The 18,652-nt window shown below is 49.6% G+C and overlaps 1 protein-coding gene across 1 annotated transcript in view; it reads left to right on the top strand.

Annotated features, from left to right (window-relative positions):
* The first annotated feature begins 3,308 nt into the window (after window positions 1-3,308).
* LOC121167804 (guanine nucleotide-binding protein G(olf) subunit alpha) overlaps window positions 3,309-18,652 on the top strand; it is a 145,819-nt gene continuing 130,475 nt past the window's right edge. Inside the window, exon 1 of the mRNA XM_040997446.1 lies at window positions 3,309-3,687. Within this exon, the coding sequence (XP_040853380.1) occupies window positions 3,309-3,687 (379 nt within the window). The remainder of the gene's footprint in view (window positions 3,688-18,652) is intronic.

Genomic DNA, 18,652 nt, shown 5'->3' with positions numbered 1-18,652 from the left:
TTCTGAGGCTGGTGTGTTCCTTCCCATGTGAGCTTCTTGTCTTTTCCTTTTAGCTTCTTTCACACACACACTGGCTACTGTCTCTACCTTTCTATCTAGTGCATGAGATATGCTGGCTTTGCAAACATGCAGAATACAAGAGTTATGAGTCAGCTTCCACCACAACTTAACCGGGGAAGCCGTGTAGAGTTGCCTCCACGTGGAGCCCCTGATAGCACAATGCCAGGTAAAACCACAGGGTTCTAGGGATGTACGAGTCCCCATCTGCATTTCTTCCAGTTCCTTGTTGGTGTAGAGACCAATTCAAAGCAAAGGCATCAGTGAAGTGCAGGCATGGAAGCAGGATGTGCTCACAGGGATGAAGACAGCACACATTCAGTGTGTGGAGGAAATCTCATCAGGAACATCGTACATGACCCCAGCTCAGCCACCCGCTTCCGGTAGGGAGTGGTACCCTAACGGAACACACGCATGGGGTGGAATCGGGGCAGGATGCAGTGCTCTTGATGGTCTCTGGTGCTGGAGTCCAGCTCCAGCTGAGTTCGGAGCTCGAGAAGGGTGCGTGAAATAGGCGTAGAGAGAAGAAACGGACCACTACAATTCCAGGATCATCATGGACAATGTGAGAAAGCTGTCTGCTTTTTTTTATACAGAAGCAGTACAAGGTTTTCTTTTAGGGGCAATTTGACATAGCCTCAAGGGGGCACAATTTACAACAGCTTGAGAGATGAATGAGGGAGGATTACACATTCCTTGCTTATTTCGGCTTGCCAGCCCCCACCTGCTCTCCTCAAGTCTGGGTTCTATCCTTGGCACGCCTGTGACAACCAGGCCCCTATCTTGAATTATCTATGGGTTAATAAGTCTGGGGCCTTGGTTTATGGGGATTGGGGTCATTGGCATTAGTTGGCCATTAGGCCTGCAAGCTCACACAGTTTGTTAGCTAAGCAAGTAAAGCAGGAGTTATAATGGCGAAAAGAATTGCAGTTAGCAATGAGCCATGTTTACTCTATTTTGGTTTCAACTCTATGGTACAGAGGCTGCTGGAAGCCTCTTGGCTCTTCATCCCTCACTCTCTGCCTAGTCCACAACAGGAGTGAAGCAGATGAGCAATGTGGAGACCCCAGGAAGGTAAAGTGATCAGCCAGACTCCACACTCCTCTGGGCATTTGATGAGTGAGTGAGAGATCTTTGTCAATTTCCTTCTGTCTCTCTCTTTGAAATAAGAATAAATCTTAAAGCAGTAATCAAATATGATTATTTACACAAACACCAAGTGACACAGCATGCTGTTAACGAGATTTTTTTATTGGAAAGTCAGACACTGGACGGGAAGTAGAGCTGCTGGGACTAGAACCGGCGCCCATATGGGATCCTGGCACTTTCAAGGCAAGGACTTTAGCTGCTAGGCCATGCCGCTGGGCCCTGTTAACAAGATTTAAAAGTTGTCAGTCACTTTGTGCCCTCCCTAGCCAATAAATAAGTAAATACAGCCAGGAACATGTAGTTGCCTGATAGCGACCACCACAAGCCTGCCAGAACCGTGATATTACACACGGGTCACCACAGAGTTAAACAAAAGGCACTTGTGCAAGAACATCCAGGAAGCCACTGTCTGTTCAGCCTCAGGTTTATATCACACTTTTAATTAATTTTCAAAATGTCCCATGTAATTCTCAATGTGGCCTTCTTCCCTTTGCGTCATCGTCTTTGTGCCCACACTTCACCCTGGCGAGGGTACTCCCATGGCATTGCTCCACTATGCCCAGATAAATATCATTATTCTTTGCAGAATCTCAATCACCATCTCTCTCTTTCTCTCTCTCTCTCTCCCTCCCCTTTCCCCCTCCCCCCAATCTATTTACTTTGAGGGACGTTATTTTGCACTAAATGGCCTTATCTGCTGCATTTGTGGAATTTATATTGGATACTTAACTGTCACTTACAGTTTCTACAGCAGGTGCCTGCGCAGTGTCACAACAGGCTAATCCTCCATTCTGTGATACCGGTCTCCCGTTAGGGCACCAGTTCGTGTCCCGGCTGCTCCACTACTGATCTATGCTAATGGCCTGTTTCCAGCAGCAGAGGATGGTCCAAGTGTCCGGAACCCTTCACCCACGTGGGAAACCCAGAAGCTCCTGGTCCCCGGTTTCAGAACAGCTCAGCTCCGGTTTTACAGCTATTTAGGAAGTGAACCTGCGGGTGAGAGATCTCTCCTTCTGTGTGAAAGCTGCCTTTCTAATAACAACATAAATGTCTCCAAAATAATTTCCGCATCATTTTCCTTGAAACCATGGAACAGCTGTTCTAAGCAGTTTTCTTAAGAGCCATTTCCAAAAGTTCACCTGTTGGAACAGCTCCAGAAGGACCCCGGGGCTGGGTTCGCCCTAGGGTTTGTGTCTGCAGAGGAATGGAGAGAGCACCCCTTCTCCCAGCCGGAAAGGGCCGCTGCTCAGCGCCTTTCTATGGGTTCCAACTTCGTGATCTCGCTTTAGTGCGGATAGATATCGCACGACAAATACAGGTGCTCCTTTCTACCGTTCCAGGGAGCTTGCTGGGTGTCGACAACGGGCCGTGAACCTCCAGAATGGAGATTTTGTTGAAGTCAAAGATGCCCTTAAAGGTGTACCTAAAGATGCCTGTAAGTAGAGATCAAGAGGGCGTGGACGTGTGTGTTTGTGTGTTGCTGGTGGAGAAAGACTCAGACATCTCAGCGTTGGGGAAATGAAGGTCTTAAAGCCAGCGTCTCGCTCCTTGCACCCGGCTGTCTGATGATCTTCACCACCCACCAAGAGTAAGCAAAGGCTACCGTGGTTTGAAGCAACCCGGGCCTCCAGGAGGGGACCACGCCGCCGCTGCCTGCAGCTGCGCGCCAGGCTCGGGTATTTACGGCGGCAGAGCCCTGCCCGCGCCGCCGCGATATTTACGGTAACGGGGCTGGCCGGGCGGCGGTATTTACGGTAGCGAGAGGCTCGCGCGGACCGCGGCGTTTGGCGTGGCGGGGCCGGGGCGGCGGCGGGCTTTACGGTAACGGGGGGCCGGGCTCGCGGAGGCCAACCGGCTCGGCCCACTCTCCGCGCCATCAGGTGATTCCAGCCCCTGGCGGCTGGCGCCCCCGGCACCTCGCGGACAATGCAACATGGCCCTCCGGAGCAGTGAAGGGCCGTGGCCCTCGGGGGTCCGCCGCCACCGCGCCCAGCCGCCCGCGACCCGCCGCCCCGCGCCGGGTCCGAACGCAGCCCGCTCGAGCCTCGGCGCCCCGGCCTGAAACACGAGCGTCCTTGGCGCGCGTGTCCCCCAACGCCCACATGGGTCTGTGCTACAGCCTGCGGCCGCTGCTCTTCGGCGGTCCCGAGGACGCGCCCGGCGGCGCTCCGGAGCCGCCCGCGGACGAGGCACGGTGCACGGCCGCGGACGAGGCACGGTGCACCGCGGCCCCGGTGCTGACCCTGGTCCCGGCCGGCTCCGGGGCGCGGGCGGCGGGGCACCCCGCGGCCGGCGGCGGGAACCCGGCGCGCGCCTGGCCCAAGGCGGCCCCGCAGAAGGAGAAGCGGCGGCGCGGGGACCTACAGAGCGCCGAGGAGCGAGAGGCTGCGCGGGAGGCGAAGAAAGTGAGCCGGGGGATCGACCGCATGCTGCGAGAGCAGAAGCGAGACCTGCAACAGACGCACAGGCTGCTGCTACTGGGTAGGTCCCGCGCGCCGCCCGCAGGGATCCCGGGGTGGGCACGGGCGGTGGCAGTCCTTTCAACGCTGGTGATTAAAAATAAGAATAATAAATTGGCAGGGGGTGGGGTAGAGTGTCTTTAACCTCTGGGGGCGGGGGGCTCATTTTCGTTCCGACCCTGGTCACTCCGGTGAAAACCCAGAACATCTTGAACGGAGGTTTTGCTCCTTGCCCGTGGCGATGGCTTGTCTGTCACTGATGAAAATGTGCCCTGTGGATGGATCGATTCGCACAGTGGACTTGCATTTCCCGTGCCCAGTGCAGCGCCATAGTGGTTCACTCTAAGAACACACAATGAAAGGAAAATCCTAAGGCCTTTTAGCTGGCCCACGGAGCTCTTACTCTGACCCAGCTGCCGGTGGGTGTGGCCGGTTGGCTTTTGAGAAATTGGGTCGTCCGCTGGAGAGGTGATGCTTGGGATGCTTGGGGTAGCCATGCAAGGTCAGCTCTGAGCGGGTGAGCGCGTTTGCCCCTCTTCAGATCCAGCAGCCCAAGGGCCTTGCTGCCCCCTATGCCTTCTGCAAACCGGAGGCAGAAGCGGGAGGGAGAGACGGAGGGAGGGAGGGAGGGAGAGAGAGAGGGAAAAAGAGAGAGAAAAGAAAACCTAACCCAGCATTCCGAAGTCCTCAGCTGCACAGCTTGCTAGTGTTTGCTGAGTTTAGCTTTCGTATTCTTGGACTGAAAAGCCTTTTCTTGGTACTGCGCTATGGAATGAAGGGAGCTGGGTGGGGGGAGGAGATTCCCGATGCTACTTGTTGCTTTTTAAGAGAAAGAAAATGACACACTGGCTTTTGATTCCAGTTTTGTGGGCTGTCGGGAAGCGTAATTATCCAGGGTGCCCTGCTGTGCCTAAGAAGCAGCCAGTTCTGTGGCCTGAGGAAGTGACCTGCTCGTCAAGGGTACGGCTTCTAATATCCAAGGGGGACCAATGCGTGTTGAGTCGGAAAGGATTCACCCGCCACAAGGATGAGTGACAAAACAGTTAACCTAGATGCTGTGTCCTGGGACAGTGTCTGAAAATCTAAAGGGAAATTTCGGGAGCGGGTAGTACGAAGAAGCTCGAAACTACAGTAGGTGCTTATCCTTGGTGGTACCTTCCAAGACCCTCAGCAGATGCCTGAAACCTTGCCCTGTAGGAACCGCCCTTCTCCCATACACAATAAGAACTCACAGCAGCAATGAAGTCGAGCAATTGTAGCAGTATTCTGTCCTAGCAATGGTGACACCATGGTGTCTGCCTCATAGGATGCTGTCGTGGGTTCAGCCTTGTTATCGTGGTGTGAGATGATGCAGTAACTTCGTGGTGAGCTGGAGGGGCCCAGTGTGAGGCTGCAGGGAAAGGTACACTGTGCTCCCTGGAAGTCCATTGGACGGCCCAGATGCAGGGGACTGCACAGGAGGGCGGCGGTGCACACAGGATGTAGACTCCCGTCTAAAGGAATGGGCCACATCCTGGGCAGGACAAAGCTGATGGCTCACCTACTTGAAAGCAGCACCGAATGTGAAATTATTTACTTGTGAAATCTCTCATTTAATGTTTTTCCATCCTGGTTGGCTCTGGGTACCTCAAGCTGCGGAATTCTAAAACGTTGATAAGAACTGCTGTATCCATGTGTGGGCAATGAAAATGTGGGCAGAGACTCTAAGGTGGGCTATGTCAGCCAGTGGATTCTGGATCTCACTGTGCTTGGAATGGCGAGACTAGCAGAAATTCAGAACTGTTCAACTCTGAAAACCACTTGAGCAGGCTCCTCAGAGCATGCTGCACGTCCAGGACCCTGGGATGGGTGGGAGGTTGGATGGGCATTCTCCCTTTATCTCCCCTCTTGCCTCAGATGCAGAAAAAGAGAGAGAGAGAGAGAGAGAGAGAGAGAGAGAGAGAAAATGTGGAAACAATGGTCTTACCTACTTTCTTGTAGCCCTTGATCCTTTGTGCCCTAATCAACTATGTAAAGATTATCATAATTTAAAAAAGGGCAGCTGAATTCCAAATCAAGGCACAGTGCCCCCTAGGAAGGGCAGAGGTCCCCACAGTGACAGAGCTCTTTGCTGACTTCCAGAAGGGGACAGATCCAGAACTGTCACTCTAGAACTTCCTACCTAATTAGTTGACCACTCATGTGAAGGGGTCAGGGGAATGTCCCCTCCTGTGGCACGCCTTGAATGGCTGTCCTCTTAGACATTATCTCATGGCCTAATAAAATTTGTATTTCATCCCTCAGTCAAAACGGCAGGTGGGTAAGCCATGGCAGCCCCCACCCCCATCCCTGCTCTGTCTTTCTCTGGAGAGAAATTAATCAGGACTTAGTCCAACCAGTTCTTTGTTTTGCTTTTTAAGATTGATTTATTTTTATTGAGAGGCAGGTTTATAGAGAGAAGAGATAAAGAAAGATCTGTGTGCTGGTTCAGTCCCCAAATGACCGTAACAGCTGGAGTTGAGCCAATCCTAAGCCAGGAGCCAAGAGCTTCTTCCTGGTCTCTCACATAGGCACAGGGTCCCAAGGCTTTGGGCCATCCTCATCTGCTTTCCCAGACCACAAGCAGGCAGCTGGATGGGATGTAGAGCAGCTGGGACATGAACCAGCAACCGTGTGGGATCCCAGCACCTGTAAGGTGAGGATTTAATCACAAAGCCATGGCACCAGGCCCACAACAGCCAGTTTTTTAAGTGCATCCCAGTAACTCAAGAGGAGAATTAAGGTTTAAAAAAACAACAGAGAACAGTATGACTGGGAAGATCAAAAGATGGAAACATTCGATGCAGTTTTATGTGAGTGTAAGGATATCTTTAAAAAAAATCTCAGAATACACAAAGCACAAAAATATTCACTAAAATATTGTGAGCTGCAGAGGACACATGAGTGGTGAAGAGTCACCTTGAGTCACCTTGCTACAGCATGTTTGGAATGAGTGCACTATGCTCCCAGAGGGACACTTTTGTTTATTTTTATTTGAAAGGCAGATTGGCAGAGATGGAGAGACAGAAAGAGAGATCTTTTGTCCACTAGGGGAGATTCACTCCCCCCAGGTAGTTACAATGTCTGAGCAGATCCAAAGCCAGGAGCCTCCTCCACATCTCCCACATGGGTGCAAGGGCCCAAGGACCTAAACCATCCTCTACTGCTTTCCAGATACGTTAGTATCCTGGATCAGTATTCTGGATCAGAAAGAAAGCAGCTGGGATGTGAGCAGGTGCCCATGTGGGATGTCATAGCTGCAGGAGGAGTAGGCTGTTGAGCCACCATACTGCCTGCCTCCTCATCCCCACCTGATCCCCCACCCCGGAAAGGACATTTTGAAAGACATTGTCTCTCGTGACCTGAGACAAGTCCATGTCAACATCATATCTGAAGTGACGTTTAAATGGTTTAAATGGCTTAAGCTTTGCCCAGGAGTATATTGCATCCTTCACCCAGTGTTATCAGCATGGAAACACATACTGTTATATTGAGCTAAAGTTGTTTATCAAATTTTGGGTATGTTTTTGTTAAGCACAGGAAGGTTCTCGGCTTTATTCATATTTGCGATGGATTTAGCTGGACATTTTGTAACCATAAATGAGACTTATAGACCATTAATATCCGGCAGTGCTTTCTTCTGCTGCCATCACATCTGATGGCCATTTATTTCTTTCTGTTGGCCCCGTGCATCCATTTATTCAGGAAATGTGCATTGAGAGCCCAGTGGCAGGGAATAGAAAACTCCATCTCCAGGAGGGTATCCTGACTTCAGTGCTGTCAGTGCTCTGTGCCTCCTAGCCTGAAGCCGGTCCCGTTTCTATATAGCCATGCCTGCACAGGCCTTCCTGGAGACCTCTGCAGAAGGAATAAACTGTCTTCATGTGGATTCAAGTAAATTTTGTTTGCCCCCTAACACGGTACTGAGTTTAGGTCTGCATCATTCCAGAGGTTCCTGGAAGTGCTCTGACTCCCCATCAAGTGGTTCCTGATGGCGTGGCTGGCCATCGTCCTGCCCATCACCTCAAGAGCTCCTCTAGCCTGCACAAGACTCTGCAAGCCACTGTGACAGGGGAGTCTACCAGCAAGAGGGAACCCATTTAATGTTCATGCGTGCATCTTTTAGGCTTGCAATGGGCTGGATTTTAAGGCAATGGGAGGCAGGGTGGGCATACGAGCAAAGACGGGCCGTGGGTGCTCTCCAGCTGGAATGCCTGGAAAACACACACGTCTTCTCACAAGTCTGGAACTTCTCACAAGTGAAGCAATTTGCATGGTTGCTACCTGACATGATCTGTTTTCTGGCTTGCAGACATGTCTTTCCACCACGCCCTCACAACCTGCCCTGAGTGATTATGCAGCGGGGAGAGACACTGGAGAGACACGCTGGACCTCTGGACAGCCTTAATGACCTCTTTGAACTATGACTACCTCCTTAAAGGCCCTACCAGGGTTAAGGCTTTAACCTATGAATAGAAACTAGGAGGTACAGCTTAAGTCCCAGGCAAGGACTAAGGCAAAAAGCATGCGCCTATGCATCTGAACTCCGTCTCACAGGTGCTTCGGGGAACACAGGCCCTGTGTGGCCTGGTCACCTGAGTGTCTGGACTAAGGTAGAAAGGTCTCTTCTTAACTGAGAACTGCTTATTTTTAAGCATAGGCTCATAGTGATAAAAAAAAAAAAAAAAAACAAAAAAACACAGGCTCTGTGACCAACATGGTTCCCAGGCAGCTGGTTCTTGCCTCTGACCTTGCCCCCAGGCCACAGAGACTTTGGCTCAGGCTGTGCCCATCGGCTCCAGGGGTGGGCACCAGACCTGGGTGTGCACTTGTTCAAAGCAGGAGCGGACACAATTGGGTTCATTAGCCTGTGTACACTACTGTACTGGAACATCTGGTTACTGTGTTACTCTGGGTAACTCTAGTAAGTTTGTTTGGGCTCATGCTCGGGGAGGTCCAGGGTTGAGGGTCCAAGGTTGAAGGGCTATGTCTGGCGAGATGACATTCTTACTGTCAGAGTCCCAAGGTGGCTTACTTGGCAAGAACAAGGATGCCTGAGTGTGTGTATGTGTGTGTGTGTACACATGTGTGTGCATATGACTACATGTGTGTATGTATGCCAGCAGTAATTAAGTCAGGTGGCTTTATCTGACAACTTTATCTAATCCTGATCACCTCCAAGCACCCCGCCTATAATCACCACAGTCAGATTAAGTTTCTGCCCTCTTAATACCTCACACTGGAGGTTGAATTTCAGCATGTAAACGTTTGGGAAACACTCAGACCCCGTCGGAATGACAGCACTGGGCATCAGATCTAAATATCGAATCCGTCAGAACACACAAGGTAAGGAAAGTGACGTTCCCCAGCCTTAAAGAGTTGTTCTGCCACCAAGCTCATGGAATTGTGACAGAATAGATGTCAGTGACATCTCAGCACATTGCTAAGAGGAAAGAGCCATCACATTTCCACCGGGCTGCCTGAACCTGCTTTTTCTAACACATTCTTGAAGTGGTCAAGTGGATGAGTCATGACTGTTGATTCAGTGACTTCCTGTTATATGTTGTACGTCTTGTGGTTCCCTGCCAGGAGCCTGCATCTCTCTCTCTGACATTTCCTTGTTTGACAGCGTTACCTTCATCCACATCTCTTATTGGTCCAGCAAGTGGTCATTGGTACAGCCCTTTTGGACACTCTGTAGTTTTGAGTAGATGTCTTTCCCCCCTCCAGTTCATGGCAATGTGCTTCATCACCCAGATAAGACAGCTGTGAACGAGCCGTGCTATAAACTTGAACTGTCCATCCTTCTGAGGTGCTTCTTGTCAAGTTGCTGTCTTCACTTTTCTGCACAGCCTTCCATGGCACCAAGGCTATAGAAGCCCATGAACATCCCTACTATTCTGATTAGGTCTTAACTTCAGTGGAAGAGAAAGGGGTGGGTTGTTGTACTTTCTTATAAAAAATGCTATCTTTCCGTTGTACTTGCTATATGAAGCACAGTTTTACAGGCTCGAAGTTGCCCTCATTTGCACAAAACATGGACTCATCCCATCAGTTTTCATTGTGCTTTCACCTGGCACAATTAAATTGTGAAATCTAAGAAATTAGAGTCTCTGTCAAGGACACTCCCTTGAGCAGAGTCATTCATGTTTGCACAGGTGTTTGCCCTGACCCTGACAATGTACTCTGGTCAGTGTTGCCTGCTCGTGTGTCAGTACATCCCTGCGATATATGACCTCTGTGCAAATACTTCTTTTGAAACTGGGGCATATTACTTCTCAGCCACAAACACAGGCAAAACAACCCTGATGTTTAGGAACAAAAACACTAGAGTCAAACAGAGCTTTGAAATCCTGCCAGTCCACTTATCAGCTACATAAACTTTAGGACATTTCTCGGAGCCTCAGCTTCCAGATCCATAGTAATCCTAACACCGTGGGGTTGCTGAGAGGATCACATATGACTAACTGAATCTAATTTAGCCAGCAAAAGAGCTTAGCAAATAATAATTATTCCAGAGATTGGCACCATCTCTAAATCCCAGATTCAGGTGAACCCCATGGTGCTGAACAAACCAATTCTCTGCCGTACATATATCTGGAATTGTAAACTAAACAGTAATACAAGATTATATCGCATGCTGGACCTTGAAGAGCAGATGCCCACACAGCCCTGTGACAGAGTTGAGAGTCCAGGCCATGCAGTCTGGCTCCTTTGCTCATCATTGAAAAAGTGCTGCGTGACCAGCTGGAGCAGGATGCAAGTTCAGTCGCCCCAAATATGGAGGGACAGACACTGTTTATGGATTTGGTCTAATTGATGTCTTGAGAACCACGTGCCTGAGGAGTTGGTGGGGGGAAGAATGCGTTAGGGTTGGCTGAGTTTTCCAGCTCAGAGAAAATGGTGATGGCTCTCTCCATGTTAAGAGGTGTGGGACGTGGAGGCAGATGTGAGGAGACGAGAACAAAGAATCCAGCCTGTGGAGCCCATTGGGCCATCTCTGGAAATTGTCTGTGGGGTGGGGTTGTCAAGGGCCTGTTGCTCAGAGAGGATTCCACGCTGGACGTGAACTCATGGGATTAACCCACCAGGCACAGGTGGACACAGATACCATGGAAAGCATGCAGAATGAGAGGTGGAAGAGGAGCCTGGGGGTGGACAGAAGCTTAGGGGAGCTTTCAGAAAGTGCTGGAGGAAAAGGAGTTGGAGGAGTGAGACCACTGGAGCAAGCAGGGAAGGATGCCACTGAGGGAAAAGAGAAGAGCTCAGTGGTTTCTTCCAGCAGTCCAAGGCTGAGGCGGCCTGAACAGAAATCTATTGATCGAAAAGGAGGTGAAAACGTTGAAGCCAAGAGCTGTGCCTCACAGGGAGAGTCGGAAGGACACAAGTGAAGCTGCAGTGCTCAGTTCTCCTTGAGGGAGAAGCAGGGAGAGCAGGTGGAAGGGGGATGTCCACGCTAAACTCCCGGTGTATCATCCTGATTAAAGCCGTGCCTCTGCCCGGACACAGGATGGGTCTACCATGTGAGTGTCCATGTGTTTAGACCCAACCCCACACCGGATGCCACAAGCAAATCCCTGTGGACACAGTCAGGCTGATCTCCGGCTTAGAACGTAACACTTAAGTAGCAAGCAGGATGTTGAGACCAAGAGGTCTGACAAAGCTCCCAGCTGCTTGAATCAGTGTATGCAGTGTTTGTGGACGTGAGAGAGGTAACACGTGACGACTGGTACCCAGAGTCAACGCATGACAGTGAAAGAGATAAAGGGAGACTTCCAAAACTTCCTCACACCAATGAAGAACTCCGAATGATTGTTCCTCCCTCTCAAAACCCAGGATAGTTTACTCTGTATCTACAATTGGTCAATACTTTGTACTGAGGTGATTGGAACCAACATTGAAATTTTTAAAAATACCATAGGAAAAATAGATCCTGTTGGCTGAAGCAATGACCGTAATTAGATTTAGGAGTCTTGTGAGAGATAGAATTGCCTCTCTGGAGTGAAAAGGTAGTGAGGGCAGTCAAACGACCCTGCATAACCCCCAGACTGGTGGGTGTATGTCAGCACACGTTTGTCCACACCTGCAAAGCATGCTTCCCCAGGAGTGACCCTAACATGAGTATGAACTCTGGGCGATAATGATGAGTCATTGAGGGCCCACAGATGGCACCAGTCTCCTGGGGGTTATTGATCATGGGCCATTACAGGAAATTGCTCTACCTCCTGTTCCAATCTAATGTGGACCTAAAACTGCTCTGAGAAAAATAAAAGTCTTTTTATTTATTTATTTCTTAATCCTGCAATGGGGAAAAAAAAAAAAGTAGGTGAAGACTTTTGTCCTTGAATCAGGATCATTAAATAGGCAGTGACTCAAGCGCCAGATGAAAGTATTCCGTGAGCAATTCAGAAGAGTCCTTGGGCCATTCCTGGGAACCCACTGCAAGCCACAGTCCAAGGCTATCCCCTAGACAGTTCCACCTAGCAAGAAAAATAGTGCCTCATCACCAAAAGTTATAATTCTGATTTACCAAAGGAAAAAATAAATAAATAAAACCTCTCATTGAAGTAGGTATTGATTTGGCACCTGTCCCGTGTCAAGTGCAACATCTGGCCCCAGCTCCTAACTTCAACTTCCCGCTAATGCAAGACCCTGAGAAGTGCCAGCGGTGGCTCTAGTGCAACTCATGAATGCGAAACATCTGAATCAAGTTCTTGGCTTCAGCTTCGGCGCTAGCCTGATCTGGGGCCATCACAGGCCTGCGAGGAATGAGCCAACAGATGGAAACGTGTTTTCTCTTGCTTCTCTCTTTCTCTCCATTCTTTCTCTCTCTCTCAAATAATAGTTTGCAAATTGTCTTTAAAGCGTCACTTACTGACATTTCCAAGTGCAGTGCTAGTAGTTGGTTCCTAGGCATTGGATTTCTCGCAATAACAAAGGCTGCCATTCGCTTGGAAAGAGTCTCAGAACCTGCTGACCACACGGCCTGTCTCTGTGTGTAGCTTTGCTGTCAGGGCTCATGTCTGCCACCGTGGACAGCGTGGTGGGACGCCTGTCAGGGCTCATGTCTGTGCCACCGAGGACAGCGTGGGAGGGAATCGCCTATCAAAACCCCCACGGTTAGACCACTGCAGCCCTACTGCTCAGGGAGCAGGAGAGCTGCTGACTGATGCAAGATACATGAAGAAAGCCAAAAAAAAAAACACACAGTTCAGTGTCTTAATCACAGCACAAAATTCTGAGAGGTGATTTAGGACTGATTTACTCTGCTTTAAATTGGCACTTACTTGGCGTGTTTTTCTGTGGTTGGGAAATGAGTTCTCATGCTGAGGGAGTGATGTTCTAGAAAAAGCTTAGGAAAGGGATATTTTAACTTAAGAGGAAAGTAAAGAGGAATTCCATCCATATCATGAGTTGCTTTTTTCATCGAATCCCTTATGTGAGAGCACATGCACTTGTGAAAATTCAACAAAACATGGAATTAAAAGGTGGACTTATGTGTCCTGGCACGGTTGCTCAATTGGCTAATCCTCCACCTTGCAAGAGCCAGGATCTCTTATTGGAACCAATACAAGTCCCAGCTGCTCTGCTTCTCATCCAGCTCCCTGCTTATGACCTGGGAAAGCAGCAGAGGATGGCCTGAAGCCTTGGGACCCTGCAATTGTGTGGGAGATTTGGGAGATGCTCCTGGCTCCTGGCTTTGGATCATCTCAGCTCTGGCTGTTCCCACCCTTTAGGTAGTATAAATCAGCGATGAAAGATCTTTCTCTTTGTCTCTCCTTCTCTCCATAAATGTGGTCTGGCTTTCCAATAAAAGTAAATCTTTTTTAAAAAATGGATTTGTTTTGGTGCATCCAAACATTTTCCATGAACTTTGTGAAAATTCCTCTATCACAAAGATTTCTTTCTCATGTAAGCCTTAAGGTTTATTATGTATTTGAAACAGTGACAGAAATCTTCCATCTGCTGATTCACTCCCTCAAATACTGCCAGACAGCCTGGCCTGGGCCATGAAGGGACCAGGAGCCAAGAACTCCATCCAGTCTCCCCATGGACTCAAGTCATCGAGCCTTCACAGGCATTGTAGCAGGAAGCTAGATCAGAATCTGCAATCTGATGCAGAAGGCTTGATGTTGCCATGGTTCTGGAGGCATTCGATAGAGCAGCTGTGAAATCTGCTATGAGTTTGTCCCTGGCAGCTTGCATTCATATTTCCCAAAAAGCCATGGAAAGTGCGCAAAAGTTTCCTCTGCTCCCCACAAGGTAGTGGTGGCCTGAGGTGTTTGCCCACTGGAATGGATGACCAAGCAAATCAAGGAAATTCTGGCCTCAGAGCACAGTGGCATCCAGTGGGAGGGAGATTGATGTTCACACATCAGGAGCAGCAACTGCCTGCTTCAAAGAACAGCATCATGAGGGGCCAGAGGTTGTAAATCGGAATGAAGAAGAAAAAAAAATGGAAAGTTTGTCCTTTATTTTTATTTGTTTTCATGTTATTTGAAAGACAGATAGGCAGAGGGAGAGATCTTTCATCTGCTAACCTCATTCCCCAAATATCCACCATGGCCAGATCTGTCCAGACCCAGGCCAAAGTCCAGGACTCCGTCTGCATCTCCCACATGAGGGGCAGGGGGCCCAAGCACTTGAGCCATCATCTGCTTCCTCCCAGAATATGCGTTAACAGAGAAAACCGAATTAGAACAGGGGAGGTGGGACTTGAACCAGGCACTCAGATATGGTTCTCAGGTGTCCCAAGTGTTGATGTAGACAGCTATTCCAAATGCCTGTCCCCATCTTTTAGTTTTTAAAGAAATTTGCTTATGGTGAAATCGAGGAGCTGTAGCCAGGGAAACTCCCCACATGAAAGCATGAGCACTGGTGATTTACTACTGTTAGAAAGAACAGTAAGGTTTAAGTTGTGGTGAAAAGGTTTTAAGATTCGGAGGGGGATGGGGAATGGGGGCTGGGCCATCCAGAATCCCGGTGTGGGCTGCTCTGCCCTGGCATTGGGGTATGAGCCATCGGCTAGCAGCTTGCATGGGAATCAAGGTCAGGAATAAATAAGGGCAAGGCTAAGCCACCATGTGGGCCCTTTAACTCGACTGTGGATTAACAGTTGCGTTTTGGTGGCACTTCAGGAGCGTCTAGGCAGTGTGGTTTGCAATCTCCTGTCCAGGAGGCAGTGAGCAGCCCAGGGCAGAACTAGAGTCGCAAAGCACACAGTTCCCTGCTGTAGGCCCACCCCACAATGCAGATTTAAAGTCCAGCCTGAGTTTTTGGAGCAGAAACACCTCATTCAAGTCACAACTCCTGTCCTCAGGCACGCAGGACTTGAGCACACATCATGACTGCAGGGCAGGAGTCTCTTCATCCTGCAGAGGGTTTGTGCCACAACCCTTCATGGATAGCCAAAGCCAGGGGAACACTGAATCTTATGTCTATGCTGCTTTCCCCCTTGTCGCATACAGATGACAAGCTTCGGTTTATAAACTGGACACAATAAGAGATTAAAAACCAACCTATGAGTAAAAGGGAGCAGTTTTAACCAGTTTGCTGCCTCCTACCCTCACCATTGGAAGCAGTAAATCCAAGGTCCCACTTGCATTTCAGGGGAGAACGCTCAACTCCCTGTGTGTATTTGCACCAGGATCCTGAATCGACCCTAAGTCCATGCTGCTTCAAGGCTGGTTCAGAAAGACAGACCTGATGCATAGGTTGTACCTCTTGACAGTGGGAACAGGTGTCTTCTTGCTTTTGGGATGAAGATGTCCAATGTGCTCAAGAGAGCCCAGTGAATGCCACAGGGACAATAACCATCTGGTATCCCCATTTTCTTCCTGTCCCCCAAACAGACATTTCTATGGCTCTTTGAGTCTGGCGCTGCCTTCACTGGGCAGCTTGTTTCAGAATGCCTCCTCAGTGTGACAGCATCCTGAACAGGAGCTGCTTGGCGACTGCTGCATAGGACTTTGAAGCCGGCAGAGATGTGGTTGACGTCCTGTGCTTTGCTGTTCCTAATGGAGAGGGTGTTTCCTCCTCAGATCCATTTCCCTATTTTGAACTCATGCTATCTTTGCAGAAGCAGTGCTCTGTGCTTTTGGGCCTGGGAGGGTCAAGCCAAAGGTCACAGACACAGGTGTCAGAGCCAGAGTGATTGAAGCTGTTCTAACCCTGGTCTCAACCATGAGCTGATGAAAGCGGCTCTCTGGTGGGAGGGGGAGCAGTGGAGGCTGGCTGCCCCTCACCGTCCCTCTAATCCCCTCTTTTGCAGGCTATACCCAAAATCATTATGATTCTTCCTTTTAAAAAAATAGTACATTTATTTTACTTTTTTTTCATTTTTTATTATATTTTTGACAATCTTTACATAGTTAATTAGGGTAAAAAATGTTCAAGGGCTATAGGGAAGTGGGTAAGATTATCATTTTCATATTGTTTCCTTCATGTATCTAAGGTAAAGGGGGATAGAGGGAGAAGCCCCACCCAGTCTCCCACCCATCCCAGGTCCTGGATGTGGGGCATGCTCCAAGAGTCTTGCTCAAGTGGTTTTGATAGTTCACCAGTTATGAATCACTGCCAATCTCACCACTCCAAGCACAATGAGGTCGTTGAAGAATCCACTGATTGACATAGTCCATCATAGAGTCTCCATTTGCCCAGTATTTCGCTGCCAACATATAGCTGAGGTGGTTGATTGACTTGTTCTGTCTTCTGTCTTTTCATGGTTAGGGTTCTGAGTCCGGCATTTCGATTGGAGAGATCCCAAAAGAAACTTTGTCTGAGGTGTTCCCAGACCAGATTCTTGTGTGTACTTGCAAGTACAGGGTCTGGCACAGTCCATCGCCCCAATCAGCTGGTGGTTACAATTGCTGGGTTGGTTCTGTTTTCACTCCCAACTTCCACTGGAACCACTGGGTGTTTCAGTCCAGCCTGGTTCTGCCCAGTACACACTCGGCCCTCACATAAACCAGTGGGAGCTGCAGCCTGGTGAGAGAAACCCACAATAACCCCCACCAGGCCAGCCCATCCCCTACCCTGGTTTGTCAGTATGTCCAGTCTGTCCCACATCCCATTTGGCTCTCATACATGTCAATAGGTATTAAAGCTTAGTTCCCTCTAACCAGCTCAACTATCCAGCACACACGGATGTTGTTGGTGATTCTCTGTCTAGCCACTCCAGCCCCTGTCCTAGTTTTTGTGCCCTCCCTTGGGAGTGGTAACCCAAAAGGGAAGAGCCCACTATTTCCCTCCCAGGTCTCTCCCACTCCCGGATTATGCACTCTCCAGGTGGTTCTGTGGTTTGACTTGACAGAATTAGCCCCCAGTGCCAGCTTCTGCCAGCTGATGCTGTGGCTAAGCCCAAACAACCCTCACCCACTCTAATTGTAGTTTGCACCAGTAGGAACAATCAGCCCAGCCTGGCTTTTCCCTGATCTAGTCCACATGAGGCCCACAGGTGTTGTAGCCCTGCTTAGTCTGGTCTGCCCCCTATTTGACTTTTAATGATATTTACATAGTTGAAAGGGATGCATGTCCATGTGGACCACCGTTTAGGATGGGGAGGGTCGAGCAATGTGGATCAAAGTGAATGAGATACTACTTTGAATTTCCTTTTTCCTTCCTGTACTGGAGAAAGGGAGAGAAGAGAGAGCCACGTCCAGCTAGTCAACCACATCAGTACCCAGGAATAGGGACGGCCACCTAGTGTCATCCCAGGGTCCCCAAGTGTGGAGTTCTAAAGATACTGCTCAAGTGGTTTCATTGGTTCTCAGATGCTGTTGATTTTATTGTTCCAAAGTTGAGGAAATCCTTCCAAGGTTCATTTGTTGATATAGTCCACCTTAGTCGCGATTCACCCAGGTACTTGCTGTCAACACCTGACCAGGAGAGCTGTCCAATTTGTTCTGCCCTCCATGGTACTAGATGTCCTCTGCAGGTCTCAATGAACTGGTTTTCATCTACCCCGTGTGCAGCTGGGCATGTTGCCCACTGCACAGGCCTCAGAAACCATGGAGACTCAATTCTGACATATGCACTTCACAGACCACAGATCTTGTGATTTTTACTGTGGTTGGAATTCTGAGTCCGGGATTCCAGTTGAGAGGGGTCCCCAAAAATCTCACCAGAGGTGACCATAGACCCAACTCCTGTGTATGCCAGCCAGTGCAGGATCCAGCTTAGTCCATCACCCACATCAGCCTACATACACACTGGTGGTTGCAGTCACTTTGTCAGTTCTGTTCCTAGCCCCATCTCATATGCAAACCAATGGATATTGCAGCCCAGCCTAACCCTGCCCACCACACACTCAGCCCTTAAGCATACCAGAGGGAACTGCAGCCTAGCCCGCCCCTAGCCCTTATTCCAGCAATGCTAATGTATGCAGCAGATTGATTCTGTCCAGTCTGTCAGGACTTGCCCCCAGTCCCAGCACCTGCTGTCTGATGCTGTTGCAAAGTCCAACCAGCCTGCCCTTATTCTGACTCATGCATGCACCAGTGGATATAGTTGCTTAGCCCAGCCTGGCTTTCCCCCTAACCCAGCTCACATACAGGTCAACGGGTTTTGTAGCCATGCCCTGCCTAGTCTGCTCCCAGTCCCAGCTCTCACACTCAGCAGCAGGAACAATGGCTTAGCATGGATGCCCCTGTACCTCCCATCTTGGGAGTTCAACATCCTCCCATCCTGGTGTTACATGTGCTGGTGAGTGCTCTGGCACAGACTGGCATGGCTCGTCTCACCTCAGCATTCACTGAACTGCAGCCGTGCCCAACCCAATCTACCCCCGGTTCCAGTTCATAGCTTTTGGGTGCAGCCTAGCCCAGCCCAGCTAGCTCAGAGTCCTAGCACTACATATGAACTTGTTGCTATTGTGGCCCAACCTGGCCCTTCCTTCCCCATGTCCTGCTTCTCACATCTGCCAGTGGGTTATGAACTTGCCCAGCCTCACCCGCCACAGACCTGACCCA

Source organism: Ochotona curzoniae, unplaced genomic scaffold (assembly GCF_017591425.1).
Source record: "Ochotona curzoniae isolate NIBS_2020 unplaced genomic scaffold, NIBS_Ocur_1.0 patch432, whole genome shotgun sequence".
Lineage (NCBI taxonomy): Eukaryota > Metazoa > Chordata > Mammalia > Lagomorpha > Ochotonidae > Ochotona > Ochotona curzoniae.
This window is presented reverse-complemented; position numbering and strand designations above follow the sequence as displayed.